Here is a 23,714-nt window from a genome sequence, read left to right as displayed (position 1 = left end):
CACTGCCAAGTGCGCAGCTCTTTCCACAGCTCTTTTCTGGGAAGTCTCAGCGGAATCCAAAGAGTCACAATATAAATAATACTAAGTGCAAACTGCCTTCACTTACACCTCCAGGATTCGCCTGGGGCATGGGCCTGATCTTTAGTTTCAGTTCTTTATCGAGTAGGAAGACTCCCTTCTGACCCCCTACGGCGCCAAACATCTTGCAGCGCCAAACATCATGCAGCATCAAACATCATGCAGCATCAAACACTGCGCCCTTTCCCCCCCGCGGGCTTTACCCGTGTGGGGGATGTTGATGTACTGAAGGAAGGAGGGCGTGGCCACAATTCTCCCTGGCTTCCAAGGTGCCTCTGCAATCTCCCTAAGGCGCCAAACACCACACCCTTTCCCAGCCGCAGGCTTATTCAGTAGTACGATATAAACCACCTTATACTTATTACAGGTCATTTTAAAGCTCATGTAGAGTGCATTAACCCTCCATCCTTCTCTGACCTTACCAATCCCTGTTACTTCTGCATAGCAGGAAAATGTTTAAATAATCAAATGTGAAGAGTATAACTGATCGTTATAGGTGCAACTAATTTAAAAGGAATCTAATTTCAGTTATAGGTTCCGAGTACAACAGTGAGATCCACATTTGTATCTACCAATACAAGTTGTCCGTGTAAGGAATGCATGGTATCAAAGTAAGACAGACTACTGATCACAGTTCAAGGGTGTTTATCAAGCAGTAAAGTGGGTGAGATAAACGCCTAATCTAAACCTAAATCTAAGATGGGAGCAAGCTACTACCATCAAATAATAATTATACAGCCCTACTGGAGTCTAGTTAAATAAAAGGACCTATACTAGGAAAAGCCATTGCCAATCCTTACAGCTATGCTACAAAAGAGTGAGTGATATGTTCACAAGAAAAGAAAGAAGTGTTCACAAAATGATAAGTCAGGATGTTAAGGCCCAGTGTCTCCCTTCCCCACGTTTTCAGCACGGGACAAGGCGGGACACTCCAGCAGAGCACACTTCTGAGCTTCTCCAGCACGAGGTTACAGTTCCTTTCAACGATATCAGGACCTTCTGTGCCCAAGTTTCTTTCAAGTTATCCAAAAAGTCTCTTGATTCAGAGGGCTTGATGAATTAAACAAACAAATAGTTCCTTCTATTCACAGTTTGTAGGGTAGCTTTGTTTCACCCGAGATCCCCCTCCATCGGGCAACGATAACCTTTTCACAATTCCTTCAAACAAAAAAAGTTATTTCTCAAACATTCCAATAGGGTGACTTGCTCATCACCCGGGAGCCCCCTCAGCTGGGCTCACATTTGACGCACAAACACAATTCACTTTGTTTCATCGCAATGAGGGATTCACTTCCCTTAGCTTTCTCCTGGCATCCCTCTGCCGGGTCCACATTTCCACTTTTCCATAGTTCAAGAAGAAAGTCATTCTAGACCCCTTAGGTTCTTCCCTTGCCTAAGACCAGGTCTCAGCCCCCATTGAGGCTTTTCCTTAAGCCCCCAGTCAGGCTTTTTCCTGAGCCTCCAGTCAGGCTTCACACAGTTCTATCATCACAATGTTCTCAGATGGGTTACTGATTACTCTACTTCACAGGCATCCCTCTGTCGGGTTTACATTTGCCTCCACAATATGTCAAAGACTTTTTCACTGTACAAGGGGTTTGACTTGACCCTCATATGAACCCTTTGACACCTCAGGCCAGCCTCCCCTGGGGCCCTCAACGTTAGCCTATCTCAGTCGGGCTCAGACCAATAACTTAATGTGGGAAACCCTCCGTTGGGTTCACAGTGGCCACAGTTCACAGTCTCCCCGACTCACTGGCTGTGTTGACTTCACTGCATTGGCTTTCTAGCAGGAGCCAAGATTTTCGGTGAGGCGTGGGCCTTTTTTTAACATGTTTTCAGGGTCTCCCTCTGCCAGGGGCGGACCTTCTTGCTCTCAGGCTCTCCCTCTGCCAGGCCGCAGACCCTAGGTCCCCCTCTTCCGGGCTCAGACATTCTCGCCTTGCTTTTAGGTTCTTAAGGCTCATTAAACCTGGCCTCCCTCCTCCGGGCTCAGACCCTTTAAACACAATTGTCAAAAATAAATGTCTTTTAAACTTCAAGTCCCACAGTGCACCCGGCTTTCCAATGGGACTTGTGAGGTCAGGGCCTTGCCCACCTGTCCCACAATGGCCTGAGTCTTTGAGTCTGACTCAGGGGACGATCTCTGGGTAGGGCACTGTCAGGTAGTTCCGACTGCCCCTGGGTTGGCCCTCTGGAGGCATAGGCTCCCCACCACTCTGCAGCCTCCCTGGTGCTCACCAGCTCAGGGATTTGGCCTTCCTTGCGCCTCCAAGTCTTAGAGTTCTTCCAGCTCTGGCTCCTTAGTTGTAGCTTCTCTGCTCCCTGCAGCATCCCCAGTTCGCTCAAAGTGTGCTCTCCTGCGCCGCCTTTTATACTTCCTGGGAGTAGCGATTAAATTCAGATGTGTGTGGCTGTGAAGGGAGGCCTGACTTTGCCTGGCCTCATTAGTGGGAGAGTCTGATCTAGAAAGGGGAGAGTGTCTTCAGTGTCCGTGGTGGTTCTCCTCGTTCCAGTGGTTTTATGGAAGAACAGTGGGGAGGGATTATGGGAGTTGGCGTTTTTCCGAAGAATACTGGAAAACCCATGTGCGTTTTCGTCAGGGTGAAGGGGGAAACTGTAGTGTTGTGTACAAATGGGTTGTTGACAAAAGTATCCCATAATGACAGAGGGGACGTTGGGTAGGGAGGTACTGGAACAGGGAATATACTGTGTCTCGCCCAAGGGCGTTCCTCCCAAAGTCTCCCAGGGCCCCTTTCCCAGGTGATCCTCCTTCTCTTGTCTGCCCCCAGGGTTGGTATCCAAGAGTGATGGCCCTTCCCTGGCCTCCTGAGTCAGGGATTCCCTGGAACAGCGTGAGAGAAACGCCTCAGGTTTCTCACATCTGCTAATGGATCATGAAAAATATAAGTTTGTAAGAGATAAATATTGATCTTTTGGGTAGCCCACAAAATGGGCACCCTCCCTCCACATGGAGAACGGATCTGTGACAACTCACTATGGATGGCGGTCATTTCACTACAGTTTTCCCTGTATTTTTTTTCATTGGGGACAGCTCCCCAACATAAACCCGGATACACCCCCTTCGCACAACAAACCAAATCCTTTTACAATATCCACTTATTCTGCCATGCCCCTAAAAGTACTGCATAAACTGTGGTAAAATGGCCATTCACCAAATGTGGTGAACCCACTGTGGCGAGTTGGGCAAGTACCATAAAGAACTGCCATTCATGCCAGGGTGTTGAAATGAAAAGCAACCGCGATGTTAGAGTAGAAGATTATGCATTGTCCTGCTTATTTAATGTTTTGCAAGAGCACATTCTGGAGGCAGGGCTCCTGGCCCGTACACACTGCCTTTCAGGGACTACAAAGTTATCAGGATCACCAAGTTTGTGGCATCTCTCTGAAGTGCAGGAAAAAGAAATACACTATGAAAACGGAGTTCTGAAAATGTCAGGCACAAAGGTGATTTATTTAAAAATCGTAATTTTGGCAGATGGGGAGCAGGTACAAGTGGATCTAGGTCACCTGGCCTAAGCCCCGCCCACCTGGTACCTTCCTTCTTGCTGCTCTTTTTCACCACTTAGCAAGCCCCGGCCACCTGGTGCCTTCCTTCACAATCATTGTCTTGTGGCCAATGCTGGATTTTACTTTTATGGACTTCATTCATTCACGATGGGTCACTCTTTCTCAACTCTCATGCTGGACTTCCTTTGCATCTTGTACTCATGGTGACCCTGAATCATGCTGTTCCCATCTTCATCTTGTATCCTGGCTTGCAACATTATGTGTTACTACTGAGTTCTGCAATTGTATTCGTTCTCCACTCTTGCTTCTCCACTCTTTTTGACTGCTTACTCTCTTTTCTCTCCTCCTTTCCCTTCTCCCTTTTCCTATCTCCTCCCCTTACTTTCTTCTATGCACTTACTCTATCAGAATTGTCCCTGGACCTAATATGATAGCAACCTCGTCTGTTTACACCACCCTCCCATTACTGTTTTTTTCCTCCCCATCACCCCTCCAGCACTATCTGAAATGTCGTCAGGCCTAGTATGATAGTCGCCTGTCTGTTTCCATTTCCTTCCCACTTTCCCCCTCCCTTCCTTATCTATGTCTTAGCTCTTGCACTATCTGAAATGTCGTCAGGCCGAGTACGATAGTTAATTTCGCATCCTTACTGTTCATGGCCTGTAAGAATGTGGCTGTATTTTCCCTTGTTCCCTCCCTGGCCTTGAAGCGCTTTGAAACACATTGTGTATAGGCGCTATATAAATAAACGATCATATCATATTAATTCCCTAATCTCTTAATTTGCACAGAAAAAACAATCACACTCCTTGGTATTCTTACTAGTTAAATGAAAATTATGAGATGCCAAAAAACCCAAGTTGACATATTCTGCATTGAATAAACATTACATCAAACGCAAATTGCTGATTAAGGGTGCTAAATCTAAGAGCCAACTACTATACAGAGCACCTAATCATTATAGGGTATAAAGCAATGTACAATTCCTGACCGACCATCCACAAGTTTAGACGGTAGCAATCTTTGCACTTAATATGAAAAAAATGCCTTAAACTCAGTACCATAATCCGCCTAGAGCATATACTACTATGGTCTCTCTGCTTTTAAATAAAGAGGTTTCAATACGGCCTATAATTAAAGATCTATTATGGGAGCTTTCAAATATGTTTATGTCCTCAACATTAGCAGATTACCTGTATATGCGCTTTACACTATTACCATGGCCTACTCATCTGCCTGCATTTTCCAGAGCAACTTAAAGTAGGATTGATTTTGCCCCTAAAGAAGAAAGTAGGTTTAGACTGGTAATAATTTTCAAACTGAACTCTAGACGGCCCTTTCGAGTAACAGTTTTTTTTTAAAACCTTTATGCAAAATATGTGTTGTTGCAGTGCTCTTTTGCGGGGGTTGGTTTGAGAGACCATGTGCCAGTGGCTGGGTTTGGCATTTGTTTTTCCTTATGAATATCTACTTCCCATGTAAATGCAATTCTCAGAATGCGTATTGTTTTCAAGTCCTTGTGTCTCCTACTTCCAGGAGTGATTATGGCATTTTAGATTTAAAAAAAGCAATTCCAGGTTCACATTCCATTCATTCTGTTCCTCCAGCCAATGAAATGTTCCCTTTTTTGAGAAAGATCTGTGCTGTGGCTTTCCTTTACAAATCATTTCACTCTGCAATACCTGATGAAAAGGTCAGTGGAACTTCGTAAGTAAATGTTTTGGTCCATCTCAGCATAGATTTTTCAGTTAGTCCAACAAAAGGCATCAAAACTGGACCAACAGCATCCAACTTTTTTTTGGAAAATTTTGAAACAAACACTTATAACACAATTGTGTATTGCATAGAATTGTATGGTATGGTACAAAATATTGAGCTACTGCAAATGCTGTGCACGGTTTAAAAATCACTGTGCGGGTTCGGCGTGGGGTCCAATGCAGCTCAATGACAAGTTAGACACATTTTGCCTAAGTAAATACATGGTCTACATAAGTGTTACATTCTGCTCAGTAGTGATCATTTTGGTTTTCAGCATTTTTCTAAAGACCATATTGCTTTTATACACCGTCTTCTCTAGCGGCACGCATACCAATGTTGCTCTTCTCTCAGCTAATTCTGCCGTTTGTCCACGGATGAAGCAGAGCTGTTCTTGTTCAGTTTCACTTGCAAAGACTTCCCTGTTCTCGAAAAATGTGGGGAAATGGTCTTGAATATCTTTGTAAGCAGGACAGTGTAGGAGAAAGGGTTTCGCGTGTTCTATTTCTCCTAATTCACCTTGGCGACAGATTCTGACCTCCCTGGGCTTCTTTTCTGCGCTCGTCAGCCAGTCTCTATTGCCAGATTGTGCTCGCCAAGTGGCAATTGTTTGCCAGTGAATTTATTTTTGTAAAAAATGTGGCAATCTGAAAGTTTAAAGTTTTGCCCCAGCGACAGGTAGCATTCTAGCATGTTGTGCCAACGGATCCCGTGCCTTTGCACCACCCTGTCCTAAAAGGAACTGGCAGTCTTTCTGGGGCAATGCCATTTCTTGTTTTTGAATCTCACGGACGGGAGGGTGCGGGGAGGCCTGTGCATTGTGACTTGCCTCTTCGACGTGGAGATGCTTTGCCCTGTGCCAATGTTTGTACGTGGCAGCCATTCTTGGAATTCAGAGTACCATTAGACCAGTAACAAGCAAACCAAGCCTCTGCAATGAGGTCATGGTTTGAAAATCAATCACACCCTTGTGCTTTGAATTCTTTCTGCAGGGTACAATATTTTTTGGGGAAGGTTGGGCAGAGTGTGCTGCAGTTCCATTTGTGACTGTACCAAGAAACGTTTTCTGCAGATTCCTTGAAGGAATGGCACAGGCAGCAATTTATATGGAAATTAAGATACTTTTTTGTTCGTTTTCAATCTGTGTCCGGATCTAAGGGAATAAACATGGACTTAATTACGACACCACTTGGGTAGGTCCAGCAGAGCTCTCGAGTGGTCTCGTGTCAGGAATGAGGAACGCAACCAGTCCTTTTTTTTAACCTTCATTCTAGCAGTTGTAGCCCAAGATTAACAATAGGAAACGAAAAGCCACATGTACAAGCCACAAAGAAAACAGGACCAGTTGAGCTTCTGAAGCCTGCATTTACTATCGATCAGTTGCAATAAAGGAGGATCGGCCATAGATCCCACCTGAAATACCGTAGCCATAATCAGACACGGGCGGACACAATGCTGAGAGAACCAGAGACACGCAGGATCCCTCCTGAAATACCGTAGCCACTCTCTGTATAACCAGACACAGGCGGCACACTGCTGAGAGAACCAGAGACACACAGCATTCCTCCTGAAATACCGTAGCCACTCTGTGTAACCAGACACAGGCGGGCACAATGCTGAGAGACCCAGAGACACGCAGGATCCCTCCTGAAATACCGTAGCCACTCTCTGTATAACCAGACACAGGCGGGCACAATGCTGAGAGACCCTGAGACACGCAGGATCCCTCCTGAAATACCGTAGCCACTCTCTGTATAACCAGACACAGGCGGCACAATGCTGCGAGACCCAGAGACGCACAGGATCCCTCCTGAAATACCCTAGCCACTCTCTGTATATCCAGACACAGGCGGGCACAATGCTGAGAGACCCAGAGACACGCAGGATCCCTCCTGAAATACCGTAACTACTCTCTGTATAACCAGACACAGGCGGCACAATGCGAAGACCCAGAGACGCACAGGATCCCTCCTGAAATACCCTAGCCACTCTCTGTATATCCAGACACAGGCAGACACAATGCTGAGAGACCCAGAGACGGGTAGGATCCCTCCTGAAATACCGTAGCCACTCTCTGTATAACCAGACACAGGCGGGCACAATGCTGAGACACCCAGAGACACGCAGGATCCCTCCTGAAATACCGTAGCCACTCTCTGTATAACCAGACACAGGCGGGCACAATGCTGAGAGACCCTGAGACACGCAGGATCCCTCCTGAAATACCGTAGCCACTCTCTGTATAACCAGACACAGGCGGCACAATGCTGCGAGACCCAGAGACGCACAGGATCCCTCCTGAAATACCCTAGCCACTCTCTGTATATCCAGACACAGGCGGGCACAATGCTGAGAGACCCAGAGACACGCAGGATCCCTCCTGAAATACCGTAACTACTCTCTGTATAACCAGACACAGGCGGCACAATGCAAAGACCCAGAGACGCACAGGATCCCTCCTGAAATACCCTAGCCACTCTCTGTATATCCAGACACAGGCAGACACAATGCTGAGAGACCCAGCTGAATAGGATCCCTCCTGAAATACCGTAGCCACTCTCTGTATAACCAGACACAGGCGGGCACAATGCTGAGACACCCAGAGACACGCAGGATCCCTCCTGAAATACCGTAGACACTCTCTGTATAACCAGACACAGGCGGGCACAATGCTGAGAGACCCAGAGACGCACCAGATTCCTCCTGAAATACCGTAGTCACTCTCTGTATAACCAGACACAGGTGGGGACAATGCTGAGAGAACCAGAGACACACAGGATCCCTCCTGAAATACCGTAGCCACTCTGTATAACCAGACACAGGTGGGCACAATGCTGAGAGACCCAGATACGAACAGGATCCCTCCTGAAATACCGTAGCCACTCTCTGTATAACCAGACACAGGCAGACACAATGCTGAGAGACCCAGAGACGCGCAGGATCCCTCTTGAAATACCATAGCCACTCTCTGTATAACCAGACACAGGCGGCACAATGCTGAGAGACCCATAGACACGCAGGATCCCTCCTGAAATACCACAGCCACTCTCTGTATAACCAGACACAGGCGGGCACAATGCTGAGAGGCCCAGAGACACGCAGGATCCCTCCTGAATTACCATAGCCACTCTCTGTATAACCAGACACAGGCGGACACAATGCTGAGAGACCCAGAGACGCGCAGGATCCCTCCTTAAATACCGTAGCCACTCTCTGTATAACCAGACACAGGCGGCACAATGCCGAGAGACCCAGAGACACGCAGGATCCCTCCTGAAATACCGTAGCCACTCTCTGTATAACCAGACACAGGCGGACACAATGCTGAGACCCAGAGACACGCAGGATCCCTCCTGAAATACCGTAGCCACTCTCTGTATAACCAGGCACAGACGGACACAATGCTGAGAGACCCAGAGACGCACAGGATCCCTCCTGAAATACCGTAGCCACTCTCTGTATAACCAGACACAGGCGGACACAATGCTTAGAGACAGAGAGACGCACAGGATCCCTCCTGAAATACCGTAGCCACTCTCTGTATAACCAGACACAGGCGGACATAATGCTGAGAGACCCAGAGACACACAGGATCCCTCCTGAAACCCTAGTAACTCTCTGTATAACCAGACACAGGCGGCACAATGCTGAGAGACCCAGAGACACGCAGGATCCCTCCTGAAATACCGTAGCCACTCTCTGTATAACAAGACACAGGTGGACATAATGCTGAGAGACCCAGAGACACACAGGATCCCTCCTGAAACCCTAGCAACTCTCTGTATAACCAGACACAGGCGGCACAATGCTGAGAGACCCAGAGACAGGCAGGATCCCTCCTGAAATACCCTAGCCACTCTCTGTATATCCAGACACAGGCAGACACAATGTTGACAGACCCAGAGACACGCAGGATCCCTCCTGAAATACCGTAGCCACTCTCTGTATAACCAGACACAGGCAGACACAATTCTGAGAGACCCAGAGACGCACAGGATGCCTCCTTAAATACCCTACCCACTCTCTGTATAACCAGAAACAGGCGGACACAATGCTGCGAGACCCAGAGACGCGCAGGATCCCTCCTGAAATACCCTAGCCACTCTCTGTATAACCAGACACAGGCGGGCACAATGCTCTGAGACCCAGAGACGCACCAGATCCCTCCTGAAATACTGTAGCCACTCTCTGTATAACCAGACACAGGCGGACACAATGCTGAGAGAACCAGAGACACGCAGGATCCCTCCTGAAATACCGTTGCCACTCTCTGTATAACCAGACACAGGCGGCACAATGCTGAGAGACCCAGAGACACGCCGGATCCCTCCTGAAATACCGTAGCCACTCTCTGTATATCCAGACACAGGCGGACACAATGCTGAGAGACCCAGAGACGCGCAGGATCCCTCCTGAAATACCGTAGCCACTCTCTGTATAACCAGACACAGGCGGCACAATGCTGAGAGACCCAGAGACGCACCGGATCCCTCCTGAAATACCGTAGTCACTCTCTGTATAACCAGACACAGGCGGACACAATGCTGAGAGAACCAGAGACACGCAGGTCTGGCTGGGCCAGAGAACAGGACGCCTTAGGAACGCAAAGAGGGGAGAAGAAACGGCACAAGCCCAAACTGGAGCGCTCCTGAGCACAGGACCAAGAAAGAGCGGCTGATGGGATACATTTGGCGACACCCTCAATGAAGGATGCACAGCAACAAGAAAGAAATCAATTACAGGGTAAAGCTGGGGACTGCCAAACAGAACACTGCCAATGAACAGTATAACACGAAAGTGCAGAAATCAATACTAGGGAGGCAAGAGAACATGCAGCTGGGGCAGAGCCACTTCAAGGTAAGACCAGCTGAGGGAACTTGGTCTCGCCCGAGTGTCAACCAATAAGAGAGGCCCTGAGGTTTCTTCTTAGCCAGATTTCCTTTTCAGAACTATTCAAATTGGTGACCTTTCTAAGTTGTGCTTCTAGCGTCCAGAAGACTATGGCTGATGGCTTATCCTCTGGGAATATCCTTAAGGGCCCTTAATATTATACAGATCACTTTTTTTTTCTTTTAAGTATTATATGAACGACCGTAAACAATTCTGTACTATTTTGTTATGAACGTAGGATTGTTAATAATCATGAATTAGTAAGGCACTTGTATTTATTTTTGCTTATATAGTGCTTATCGACAAAGCCCTGCACAACTATACAAACTTGAAGTAAATGACAAAACATGATGTTAACCACAATTAAGATGAAGTGGAAAGACGAGAAAGTGGGAAAGACACTGAATGGAGAGGGGGCGGGAGTTCTAATAGTTGGGTGCTAAGAGATAAAAAGAACGAAAATGTGACTGGGTACAGAAGAGACATACAACTTTTTGTTATTGTTTTTATCGCATGTACAGCACTGGCCCCTCCCCTTTCCCCTGCCACATTTCCCCTCCCCCCTGCACTTGCGCAATCTCAATGCCACTTGGCCTAGTAAGATCGTTGTCTCTGCCCTCCATCTGTTCCCCCTTCCTTGCTTCGTCACGCCTTGACACTTGTGTATAGGCGCGTTACAAATGGCATATCATAACAGAAACTGTGACTAAGAGAAAAGGCGAACAAACCATGTAAACATTTAAAAACAATGCATAGAAAATGAAATTGAAGACGGTATTCAAAAGATACCGTAGGTTAATGTGGATTTGTGTATGGCTTCCTTTTAAATGAGCCCTTTGCATACCAACAACTGATGGTGGATACATTATACACTCTCTCACGGTATTTTTAATCGTTAGAAGTTCTTTTATTCTTTGGCATGTGTAGTGAGCTGAAAGGGTTTATTTAAATGTCAGAATAAAGCAAATTGACCTGAACTGAACGGAGGCAGACTGCCGATGACCAAAGTAGTACCAGAACTGGGTGCTGAAGAACGCTCAGAGAATGAGCACGAGAGGGCAGTTGGAAAATTGTTGCAGAGAAACAGGACACAGACGTTGACGAAAGTACAATAACAGGCACACAACTTAGAGAGAGGAACCAGCCCTTAGAAACTGCGGGCTTTGTGGAAACCAATGCATTATAGTTGCCAGGTGTTCGGAATTAGCCTAGTATAAGCCAAAGGCCTAGAAAAAAAGCTGTGATCTTGCCAAGATTCTAGTGTAAGGGCAAACAAGTTAAGGCCTTTCAGTAAATGGCAGACCCTAGCAGAGGAAGCTACACGCTGCGTTAGATGCCCCTGAATGCACAGTGCCTAGCTCAGCACAGAGGATCACCAAACTACGTGTCTCAGAATATAATCCGGCTCACTCAATGTGGACAAGCCCACATGACTTCCTACTCAGGCAGGGGGCCTTATGGGCAAGGAGTACTGTGCAAATGATCACTGAGACAGCTGAGCAGTTCTCCCAATCCTCCCCCAAAGCCCACTAGCCAAAGACCTGGTGAGCTTATGGTAAAGTTGGAGGAGATAGATGGGTGGGGGTGGCAATGATTAGCACATGGAAAGTAGGAGGTGGTGGCCAACCACTGGGAAAATGAAAGCCTGGACAGCTCCTGCTACTCTCCCTGTCCCACAAACTGCTTCCTGTTACCAGATACACTGAACTGCCAAGGGAAACTTGGACAATCATCTATGGCATTAGGTGACCGAGCACAAGCGCCCTTTTTGGAGGGTTTTGTTTAGATGCAGTAGCTCTGGCTGAAAGCTAAATCATTCTTTCCCACCAGACCTATACATTTAATCTCATGGGACCGTTTCATCATGAATATTTAATTGCGATAGTCATACTGTTATGGGAGAATTGTCTTGATATTGCTGTTTTGAAGTGCATCTGCTGGAAAGATAAGATCAACACTCAACACTTGCCAACATCTACTCCCATCGTCGGCCAGTATTGTGAAGCTGGGACGAAAAGTAGAAAAAAAGAAGAAGAAAAAACTGGCATTGAGGCTGCAGAGTCCCCTTTAGGTGGTAAGCCATAGGCACGAATACATAACAAGCATTGGCAATGCCTACAGTTGGGGCTTTTATGTAGGCATGGGAAAGGCAGAGCCGTAGTGCTATTAACTGGTCATTGATGGTAGCAGGTGCAAAATGGTGCGAGTACTGGGCATCTAATAGCAGTGCCTGGCAAATGCCCAATACTTCTACACAAGCCAAAACGGGTGGCTTTGCTAATGCTCCTTTTGAACAGGACTTCAGTGAAGGATAAGCATGGTGATTATACATCGAGTGGTTGAAGGCAGTCCTGGTTGACATGTTTATTACACTAGTAGTGTGTTTACAGGTTCAATTAAATCATTAACTTTCAGAAGACTGCTTTGAAAAACTGGTAGGTACTTTGATTTCCCAGAAGGAGGCGTTTTGGGTGGGGAGGGGCAGGAACTGGGTTGGAACTGCCATAGGGATTAGCATGGCCATGGGCAGTCAACAGTTGGGCAAATAACCAACACCTACACACTGGGTCTCTCTCATCATATGCCATTTCTCCCCATCTGTACTCTAATGCAATAGTTTTGGTGTATAGGTGTTGCAAGCGCGACACATAACAGCCCAAACTAAAAACGGGGCACAGCACAGAGCAACACAAGTGTTATGGAGGGTTTTTCTCCCTGCGAATTCTAGAAAAAGTGTGCGGGAGATGACCTTTTAGATTTTGCCTTCCTTTTCCACCCTGATTGCTGAGCAAAACAAAAGAGTTGATGGCTGGAAGGTTTAGAATGAATCGTAACCTCTGGCAGTGCTCTGGGCAACCCTCCAGACCATTGTTTTTCAGCCTGCCAAGTCATTACAAAAGGGGAAAGACCATATGCAAATCAGTCTTGGTCACACCCCAAAAAGGAGGAGTCCAGCCCCAAATGCTTGGTCACATCCCTTCTGCACGAGGCCATAAGCATCCCCAGACATGTTTCTGCCTCGGAGGGCCCCATCAGTGAGTAGTTAGCCAGGTCCCTGTTGGCTTCAATTGACTCATAACTGGGGCAGTGTAGCCCTTGAGACATGCATCTATTCTAAGCAGGTGCCAAAGTTTATTGAGGATTGTAAACACATGGCCACTCCCATTGCTATATTGTGTAATGAATCTGACTTTATCCTGCATACTGTGTGTTTGTCCTTTTCATTTTTTATCCACAATGAGTTCTTCTCTAATCTTCTCCCTAGTTTTGTGAGCCACTGCTTCAACGCTGTCCCTCGCATGGCCCCTTTGCTTGAACCTGTTTTTAACTACTTCCATTTCCTTTTCAAAGACATTGACTTCACTGCAATTGCAGCGTGCCCTGATCATTTCTTAGAGGGAATGTTATGTATAAGTCTCAGATGACAACTAGTTGGAAACAACACTGTATTCAACTCAGTCGGTTTGCAATATGTGCGTGTATGTATAGTGTTAACCTTGATATATATACATAGTCAAATCCAAGAATGAAATGTCTGTCATTGATTTGACCCACTAGTTCAAGTCCAAAGTTATTTGCGTTAAGAAAGATAGTATATTCTGTGACTCTTCCGGTGTACAATCCCCAATTAAAAAAATGTCCTCTTTATAGCGACGCCATTTGCAAACATGCCATCTCAGGTTAAGTGGCAATGCATAAGTCTGTTCAAAATGTGCCATAAATAAGTTCGATAGCGATGGGGCATAAAAATCGCCACTCCTTTGATCAGTTTTTAAAATTCACCATCAAAAGTAAATAGGTCATTCTTCATTGTTAACACTAGTAGTTCTTTAATAAACTCAAGGCGTAAATAGCAAGTAGCAGAAATGTCTGAAATGTTGCAGTCAGATGATTTGATCGCTAATGAGTGGTCGATAGAGGTATATAACGCTTTTAAATCAAAACTTGCTAAATTGTAGTTATGCACTCTACTCCACCCAATATCTGCAAGCTATGTTTGGCATCTCGAACATAAGATTTCAGACGGACACTGAACTCGAGGCTTGAGACTGTTTGACCTGGACGGCCAATTGCTTCATTATTAACATGTATTCTGTGCTGTAAATCGCATTGACTGGAGCAGTTACGATTGAATGCGCATCCCTAGTACAATTGTTTTAATGCATATAAGGACTAGGGGATATCACCGAGTGGCAGTATTATATAGAATGATTTGCTGTTCATTTATACTTATTTGCATAAACATCCTCATGCCTTCACGGTGGAAGTATTCCATGTTCACTGCTGGTGTTATGTGTGGTTTCAGGTATTGCACACATACACATCAACAGATTTGGTACAACCATTTCTTTGGAGTCAATTTTAACACATATGCGGTCTGTAAAAGGTTCTATAACAGCATTGGAATTGATATTTGTGATCTAGTTGTATCCATATTTCTATATCTATACTTAATTGTTTTAGAACTACTTTAATGATGAATTATCCTTTTTTCCGTGGACATACATTTCTCCACTGTGGAGACTGCTGTGTTTACTGATGACGCCATCATCGGGATCACGTAATGACGTCACTTTTACTATTAGTACTGCGCTCCAAAATGGCGTCAAAACGAACACGCAGGACACCAGTCTTTACCCGACACGGTTCATAAGGGATGAATCCCTCATATAGTGAGCATTTTAACTACAAATAGCTTTTTCTGGAGATGGACCATTTGTTAGAGTAGTAACAGCTCTCTTATTATTTATAGGAATTTGGATCAATCTTTATTAATGGTGACTGGAAAATTCACAAGTTGCTCCAAGGAACTGAGGTTCAAGTGAGTACCACTGGTAAAATGCGTGCAGCTTGATTTTGCAATGGTAGTGGAGTAATTAAACACACGGGGACTACGATACAAGACTTAACGAATTTCTTGATTCAGCCACCCATTTATATTCCTAGGTGAGATCCATACCATTCACTAATGAATTATTTTTATTTTCTTCCATGTGGTTTGCCAATAATAACTTTTTCTCCCATTTGCCCTCATTAGCTTCTTATCTGTAAAACCATTATTTGGACAATACCCATATAAATATGTATTGCATTCAAGCTGTTACTATTGCCTTGAAAAAGCCCCGGAAGGCGAAATTCATGGCCATTTAGTCTCGGCATATTAATATTAGGTTACACATGACATTGAATGTTTTCTTGTCACTTTACTAACACACATGCTTTTTTGAACTAGCACATAATCCAATGTATGATTAAACAATTGATGAAGATTCACTATATTTCTTTAATGATATACAATTTGGTTTAGGGCGAGGGAGCGCTTGCATTGGGGTTAACCCTAAATATTAGTGCAAAACATTTAGAGAACCAAATGGCTACCCTTGGCCGGCAGTAAAAAAAAACAATTGACATGCTGAAGAAAGAAAATGGAGTAGATTACACGAGTAGTCTTCAGAAACTGAAATACAAAAGCAAACAAGGGGAGGGAATGGAACATTCCAGAAATATTAGACAATGCATAGGAATGTCGCCAAATTACACTGGAAATTAGGGCCATTTTGAAAAGTGTTCAAGACTGCGCCGAGAGGGAGAGAGAGAGGACCAAAGCACTCAACGGTCACAGAGACAAGCCAAGAGGAAGTCTGAGCAAAAACAGGAAGAACATGCAAGAAAACATGCGGTGCACTCGCTCCTACTCTACAGAGACCCAGGCACCCAAACTAGTAAAGCATTGAAACCAATGCGCACTGCTCGAACAATGCACTTGAACTATCGACCGCACCACCGGCTTGGCATTCCAGCAGGTAGGCTGGCGCCCATCTCAAACCACGCCCCTCAAACCTGGCATGCAGTGCCCATACTATTCTAGTACTGAAATCTAAACATGCAGCTCTAATCACCGACTTGGCATTCCAGCAAGTAGGCTGGCGCCCATCTCAAACCACGCCCCTCAAACCTGGCATGCAGTCCCCATACTATTCTAGTACTGAAATCCAAACATACATCTCTAACAATACACTTCAACTCCAATGCGTAGCACACTTCCTATTTCACCAATGCACCTTAATCTTCAAGCACCAAGCACAGCGAGGCCGGTGAGACCTGTAGCAGACCGTGCTTTCTGCAATACTGGGGACACATCCTCCCAAACGTGTTGCTCCGACAGTGCATCTGAATCCCAACTTGCAGCGCCCTCTGTTATGGTATTATGCCTTCGGCTACTGCAGCACGGGGGCCCCAACAATGCATCGAAATGCTGACAGGTCCACACAGACACCTACATCTTGGCCCCTCAGCATCCGTGCTATGTTAGTACTGCGCCCCCACAGACAGCTTTGCCAATGTGCTACCACCCTGCACTGCAGGCAGAGCCTAATGCTACTGAAGCCCTAAACTAAAAACAGCTCCAGCAACGCACCTCAATCCTTGCATGCAGTTGCAGTGCCCCAACGAACTCGTCAAAAGCACCTCAATCCTCATTAGCACCGCCCCTTGCTATTTCACTACTGGGGGATACCCAATCTTGGTCTACAGAGACCCCTGGCATACTAGTACTGGCCCTAAGGTCTGCCAGCGCATCTTAATCCCTCTGTTAGATCAGTATTGAGCCCACAACTTCCCTTCTACCAAGCACCCCAATCCTTACTTACAGCACCATATGCTACGTTAGACCCCAAGCACTCTATTATGGTCCGTCAGCCCTTTAAATCGCTCTCTTGGTGAATACAGAGGGGCAAGTACTCACCTCTTCCCTAGTATCTGCTTACTGTTGGGAAGGGCCAGTATATGTCTTTCAAATAAAAGAAGCGCAGGTACGCGGGATCGACGACAAGTACCTGCCCATGTAAAGCACTGAATATACCTACATCGTGATCTGCTGCTATTCCACAAACACTGGGGAATGCACGGAGGCACTACTCTGCGTGCCATCGATCCAAACACTGAGACCCATATCCAGTTGCTTCAATGTAACTCAATTGCGGTCTGCAGTTACTCGTTTCTATTCCAGTCTGACATTCCACAATATGCTGTGAAAACGTGCCTCTTTACGGAACTGCTGAGCCCTTGCTATGTATGTACTGGAACTCACACACCCCTCTGCTAAGGCACCTCAATCATAATATGAAGCACCTATTTACATTCCAAGTAGTGGGAAACAGAGGAGAGGCCCTGCCAATGCACACCAGTCCTGATATGCAAAAAGCATTGCTATTTCAGTACTGAGGGCCACACAGCTCCGCCAATGTATCCTATTCCTGACCTGTAGCACACTATCACAGGAAGGAGATCAGCCTACAGGCCCGCTAGTGCACCTCATTTCCTCATCAACAGCAATAACACATACACTGACGTCACCTGGAGTACCTCGACCCTGCTATCTGCTAAGCTTTGCCATTTCAGTACTGAGGGCCACACAGCTCCGCCAATGTATCCTATTCCTGACCTGTAGCACACTATCACAGGAAGGAGATCCGCCTACAGGCCCGCTAGTGCACCTCATTTCCTCATCAACAGCAATAACACATACACTGACGTCACCTGGAGTACCTCGACCCTGCTATCTGCTAGCTTTGCCATTTCAGTACTAGGGCCCACACAGCTCTAACAATGCACTTCAATATTGGTGTATGGAACTTCTAGTACACAGACCTGACAATAAATGCCAACCATGGCCTGTAACGCTCCACTACGGCAAGTTTTAAACTTACATACTGCTCAGCCAATGCACCTCATACACGACCCTCAACACCCTCTGCTAATCTCCAGCATTGAAACCTACACCCTGCCTATTATCTTCCCCACGTTGGTGTTCGTCCTTCCAGCAGCCTATGGTCTGGATACCCCTGGCGGGGGCACAGGGCCACACTCCACAGACGAGCCTAGAAGCTGATGCCACCACGGTGGGGATTTGGCACATAATAAAAGGAACTCGCTTCCAGAACTTCGACCTACGCACAGATATGTCAATGCACCTCAATCCTGTCCTGTTGTCTGCCTTGTTTTTCTACACCTTCCAGCAGTGCAAACCAGTCTTGAAATGCAACATCTACACACTGGTTCAATTACTGGTCCCAAGCACGGCTCTACCAATGTACAACAATCCCAAACAGCAGCAGCGCCGCCCCATGACTTTTCAGTGTTTGCGCAGAGACCTGCATGGAGCGCAAGCAGCAATGCATCTCAATCTAGTCAGGATGCCCCCAGTGCTATTCCGTGTTGGTACCCACGTACAGCGCCGACAATGCACCCCAGTGCCGACCCCTGAAGCCCCCAACATTCCAGTTCCGATTGCCCCGAAACACCTGCTATCCTGCTCAACTACGTGAAACCCGGCAGGCACGGCCCTGCAGGAGCGCCGCGACCTGCGGCCATATAGAAACCTGCCAATCCATGCCTGGTCTGTACCACCCACTTCTATTGCAGCATGGAGAACCTCATACAGTCCTGTAGTTATGTTGATATGTTGCGTGTTGTTAGGCAGGGCTTGTCTCAATCTTCATCTGCCACACAACCCCCAACATTACACTACTTGGACACATCCACACTCTGCCAATGTACATTAACTGCCACACAACCCCCAACATTACACTACTTGGACACATCCACACTCTGCCAATGTACATTAACTGCCACACAACCCCCAACATTACACTACTTGGACACATCCACACTCTGCCAATGTACATTAACTCTGACCTGGGAGATCTCTTCTATCACTTCCTGGACTCAGAACTCTGCCAACTAACCATGAACTTGACCTGCTGCAGGGCACCTTATAATGTTAGTGCAGACACATGCACATAGCTCGACCAGTGCGACTCAAGCTGGTATGTGTACAGTGCGATCCTCAAACCTTATCCAACCCTACCTCTGAGACCGTTCTGACAACGTACCTCAGTCGAAGCCCATTCATGTCCTGCGGCGCTGCTGCTATGTCCATTACTGTGCGAACGATGCCAGCGCAGGGAATGGGCCGGAACAAAGCGGAGCGGCGCTCCGGCAAAAACCATCTTGCCATAGCGGCACTCCGTTCCCGAGAACCAGGTGCCGTATGTCCGGTATCTCAGCTGCCTGCGAGATAAACCGGAATCCATCAAAGGGCTGCGCCGGTGTGAAATCAGATCCGCGCTGAGCCTCTCTGCGCTCCCACAGCCAGGTATACGCGCTGCATTACCGGCAGCGCGCAAGTCCTGGCATTTACATGAGTGCCTGTGTGTTTGCTGGTTTCTCTGCTGCAGTTAACTGTCCGCCGACCAGGGTGGCAAGGATGCAATGCCAAGTGTCCACACGTTACTTCTATGGCAGTTTGGTCCATGAATGTGGCTCTACTATCACGTTGAAATCACTTTCATATCTTTCTTTCACGATTTTAATTAAAAGCAGAACTGCAGCTCAGTGGGCTGGGCATACTCCTATTTTCCCGAAATGGGCAAACATCCAAGTCTCATCTGCTACAGTTTTGTCCAGCGCAAAATCAATGTTCTTTTTTTTTTAAGCAAGGCTGTTCTGAAAAGAGAACAAGCGTTGCCAAAGCCAACAGTTTGGGCTTTTGTGTAGGCATGGGAAAGGCATTTGCCACGCACTGCAGTAATGGTACTTACTGTCTGGACATTAATGCTGGCAGCTGCAAAATGGTGCAAGCACCTGTGCATGAAAGAGTGCCTAGCAAAAGCCTCATACCTATACCCAAACCTGTTGGCTTTGCCCATGTTTATTTTAAACAACACCTCAGTGAGGGACACACATACTGACTTTAAATGAAGTGGTTGAAGGTACATTTCTATGGCACAAGTAGCAGATGTACAACTCCATTTAATACATTAACTCACAGACTGGCTTGAAAAACACTGGTAGACACTTGGAGCACACACTTCCATGCTACTGCTTGTTAAAAATCTCAAAGAGATCCCAGGAGGATGTGTTATGGGTGGGGAGAGGCAGGGCATGAGTGGGAATGGCTGTGGGGATTAGCATGGGTGGGTAAATAACCAAACACCTACAAGCTTTGTGTCGCTCTGCTTATCCCATCTCCCTCCAGTTGTAATCCAATTAAATGGTTTCGGCACATACATGGTGTCCATTATGTGGCAACACCGAATAGCCACAATTAAAAATGCTTTCCTTGCGCCATATGAAAGGGAACCAATCACAGAAGGTGACCTCCTCCAGTGCTGGAAAGCACCACGGCTAATCTTTGCCTTAAATTGATACATTACAGACTCTGTTAGCAATATGGTAATAGAGTTCACACAGAAAGATTATTTTCTGACACTATGTTGCTAGTTCCAATTCATATATGTAATTTCACAGTGTTTACCAGTGTCTACATACGGTGTACATTATAACATTGTTTGGATAGGTTGACCAGATTTTCAAAATAAAGAAAACCGGACAGCCACTAAGATAAAAAAAAATAGCACTACAATTTGACAATGGCTGATAGCACTGCACCTCAAAAGTGGTAAAAAGATGTGACAGGATCCGCCCTGGAAGCCGAATGACAGTGACGACGAATGGAGCAGAGCGAAATGGAGGGGGCTCCCCGATAACCCAGGCGGTGTCCTCCTCCTGTCCTCCCCCCGCCTGGGAAAAAGAGGATACGCCGGCCAAAAAAGAGGTGGAATAAGGGAAAAGCCTGCGAAAAAGGAAAGGCGCGGCGAAACAAGAAGAAAGCCCGCGAAGGGCAAAGAAAAGGGGAGGGGCTACCCTCTTTATAGCGGGCGGGCTCCTCACTGCAGCCAGCATCCAGCAGCATCAGAAGGACGCCCGCTCGCCTACACGGAGAAGAGGATTTTGTTTTCCACCCACCCACCCTACAAACAGAACAAGCAGAGAGGACGACAAGGCGGTGTGGCGGTGTTTGGCCGAACAAACACAAGAGACAGACTCCGGATGAGCCAGGAGAAAGCCGGAAGGGTCTTCGCTCTTCTCAGACCAGCGCCCCTTGGGAGCCTAAGCGGCAGGGGCGTCTGGGGGGGAACAACAAGGGCTCAGCTTCCCCCAAGGACACGGCACTCTCCCCGCCGAGGAGCGCCTGCAGGGGCAGGACGGGCTTGGACGCAAAGGTTGGGAGAGTTGGGTCTATTCTGACTTCTTGGGGAAGGAAAGGGGGAAGCAGGTTATTTGGACACGGAGCAGTTGCCGCATCTTCTCAGTGTTTTCCACTAATGTGTGCAGTATGGTTTATTATATTGTGGAAATAAATCTGCGGCCTTTTTATGCCAAAAACAAAGCAAGACTCATTCTACACTTTTCTGTGGGGAGAGAAAGGGAATGAGCTATTGCTATGTGTTGGTCCCAAAATGGGCAGATGCCAGGGTTATCATCACATGCACAAGCAAACGACTTTTCAACAGACACTTCAGCAGTCACAGGAAACTGAATACAGAAACAGCCAAAGCCTCACATACTTGATGCAGCTGTCAAAACAGGTATATATGTCCTGCAATGTACAGGCACTTTTTTCTTAGGGTGGGCAGTGTGACCAATCACAACTGCAGAGCCCAATTTCTACTGAATAAGACATGTTTTAAACTTTAAATTGTTGACATTCTTATGTTCCCAAAATGCGCTTTGCTTTTATGCAAATCGCAGGATTTGGTTCTATGAAGAGGTACTGTATTGTGCGACCTAGCCTGGGGTCACGCCCCCCCCTTTCAAGGATGCGAGCGTCCCCGTAGTAATTTTTTTTTCCATTTCCAGCACAGTACAATACAAACAACGTGTCCTAATCTTGAAGTGCAACACCAGCTGTGGCCTCAGTACCGTGAACGGCACACAGTAAGCAACTCACCCCTTCCTTGCACCACACATTGCTATTACAGTACTGGGATTCACGTCCACCATCTCTGACTATACACCACATTCCTGACCCGCAGAGTACTGGGACAGCAAAAAGCTCAGGAAGTGTGACAACATGCAGTGGCGCAAATGCCATTGGGCAGAAGGCGCTTTAGCCCCGCTGCCCGCCCCCCCTCTTCCACCCCCCATAGCCCCTGACATTTTATGTTGCCTTGACCTGGCTTAACTCCAGAGCCGTGGCAGGACAGGCCGCAGACAATAACTAATGCCGGCGGCTGCACAGTCAACAAAGGTATGTAAAAGGTTTCATTGCTAGCACCTGCATTCACATGTATACATTTTAGGCAATTGAAATCGTGATTGGGGGATGGGGTGGTTAGTACTTGCATGCCAAGAGAGTGATTGGATGAGCAGGGGACATTAGACGGCTCATTCTCACAGCAGTTCTAAAGTGTATGGTTGCAGATGTGAAGGGGAAGAGTTAACTGCTGGTAACATTGAAGCTGCACAAGAATATTCTGATTAGCATGTGGGAAGTTACATGCCCCCACACAAGTAAGTTTGACCCTCCCCCACAGTCTCTGGTATTAGCGCCTCTCACAACATTGAAAGGTTAGTCCCGCCCCCCCCTCACACCACCTACACCCCCGAAATGTTAGTCTAGGTGCACCCCTGTCAGCATGCAAAATAAAAGGAGGAGAACTGGTACTCACGTGGCATGATGCCCTGGCTGACTAGCTCCTCCCGGGTCCGTCGTTGCTGCAGCTTCAGCTGGAGAACTGTAGAGAGGGTTCAAAGAGACAGGGCGTATGAGACGACATCCTCCGCACAAGTTGTCAATGCGCCTGCTGCAGCGCGCCAGGTGTAATCTGCATTACACAGCAGAGATCGCTTTATAATAGCTCTGTGGGTTAAAGCATCCCCCGAAGAAGTATGTGATTAACTTGCGAGTAACAGGTTAGCATCCCGGCAGGATAGCTCGTGGTGCTAATGTGGTCGCTGCAGATGTGTGCTTAAACCATAGCCCACAGGTACTAGTCACAGTCAGAGAGCTGGGGGGAAGGGGGCTGAGGGGGGGTTGCCTTGCGATCTCTATGCAATGTGTCTGCAGGTCCCAGGCGCAGCAGTTATTACTGCGCGAGTATTCTCACCCCAGCTCGGAGCAAGAGCGTGCCCCAAGAAACAGCGGTTCCCCAACGGACGAGGAAAGCAATAGCAGAAGTGACGAAAAACCACTGCTTCCTGGGGGGCGGGAGGGGGAGAGGAAGTTGCAAAGGCTGAAGAACAGTCGATAAAGAGACAGCAAAGGGGACCGCGCCCAGTAGGGAACGCGGTAAAACTTGGGGGGTGTTTGTGGGCGCCTCAGGGTTTTATAAGTGGAAGCAGAGATCATGCACTGACGTCATTCTGCTGGCCCCAGTTAATAGCGTGACTGACAACCAGTGTCGCTGATACCAAGTCAGGTTTGTGGGGGACCCCCGAGTACACCTGGAAGCCTTCAGTACCTCAAGTAAATGTCAAATCTTCGCACGAAGGAGCCAGAAACCTGGGCCGATCAAACATGTCTAATGTCCAAATTTCAAACGGTTTTCAGGAAGGGGTTGATACAACAAACTGTTTCATATGCGCCCCCATCCCCCACGTTGCCTCTTGTAATG

At 47.0% G+C, this 23,714-nt stretch overlaps 1 protein-coding gene across 4 annotated transcripts in view; it reads right to left on the bottom strand.

Annotated features, from left to right (window-relative positions):
- MRTFA (myocardin related transcription factor A) overlaps positions 1–23,714 on the bottom strand; it is a 614,269-nt gene that overhangs the window by 406,198 nt on the left and 184,357 nt on the right. For 3 of the 4 annotated variants that reach the window (XM_069654401.1, XM_069654404.1, XM_069654402.1), the window contains one exon: positions 22,770–22,835. In XM_069654401.1, coding sequence (XP_069510502.1) covers positions 22,770–22,835 — 66 coding nt within the window. Of the gene's footprint in view, positions 1–22,769; positions 22,836–23,207; positions 23,239–23,714 lie in introns of those variants that run through there. The other variant, XM_069654405.1, reaches the window with a different exon arrangement.

This window comes from Ambystoma mexicanum, chromosome 3q, assembly GCF_040938575.1.
Source record: "Ambystoma mexicanum isolate Mex_15411 chromosome 3q, UKY_AmexF1_1, whole genome shotgun sequence".
Lineage (NCBI taxonomy): Eukaryota > Metazoa > Chordata > Amphibia > Caudata > Ambystomatidae > Ambystoma > Ambystoma mexicanum.
This window is presented reverse-complemented; position numbering and strand designations above follow the sequence as displayed.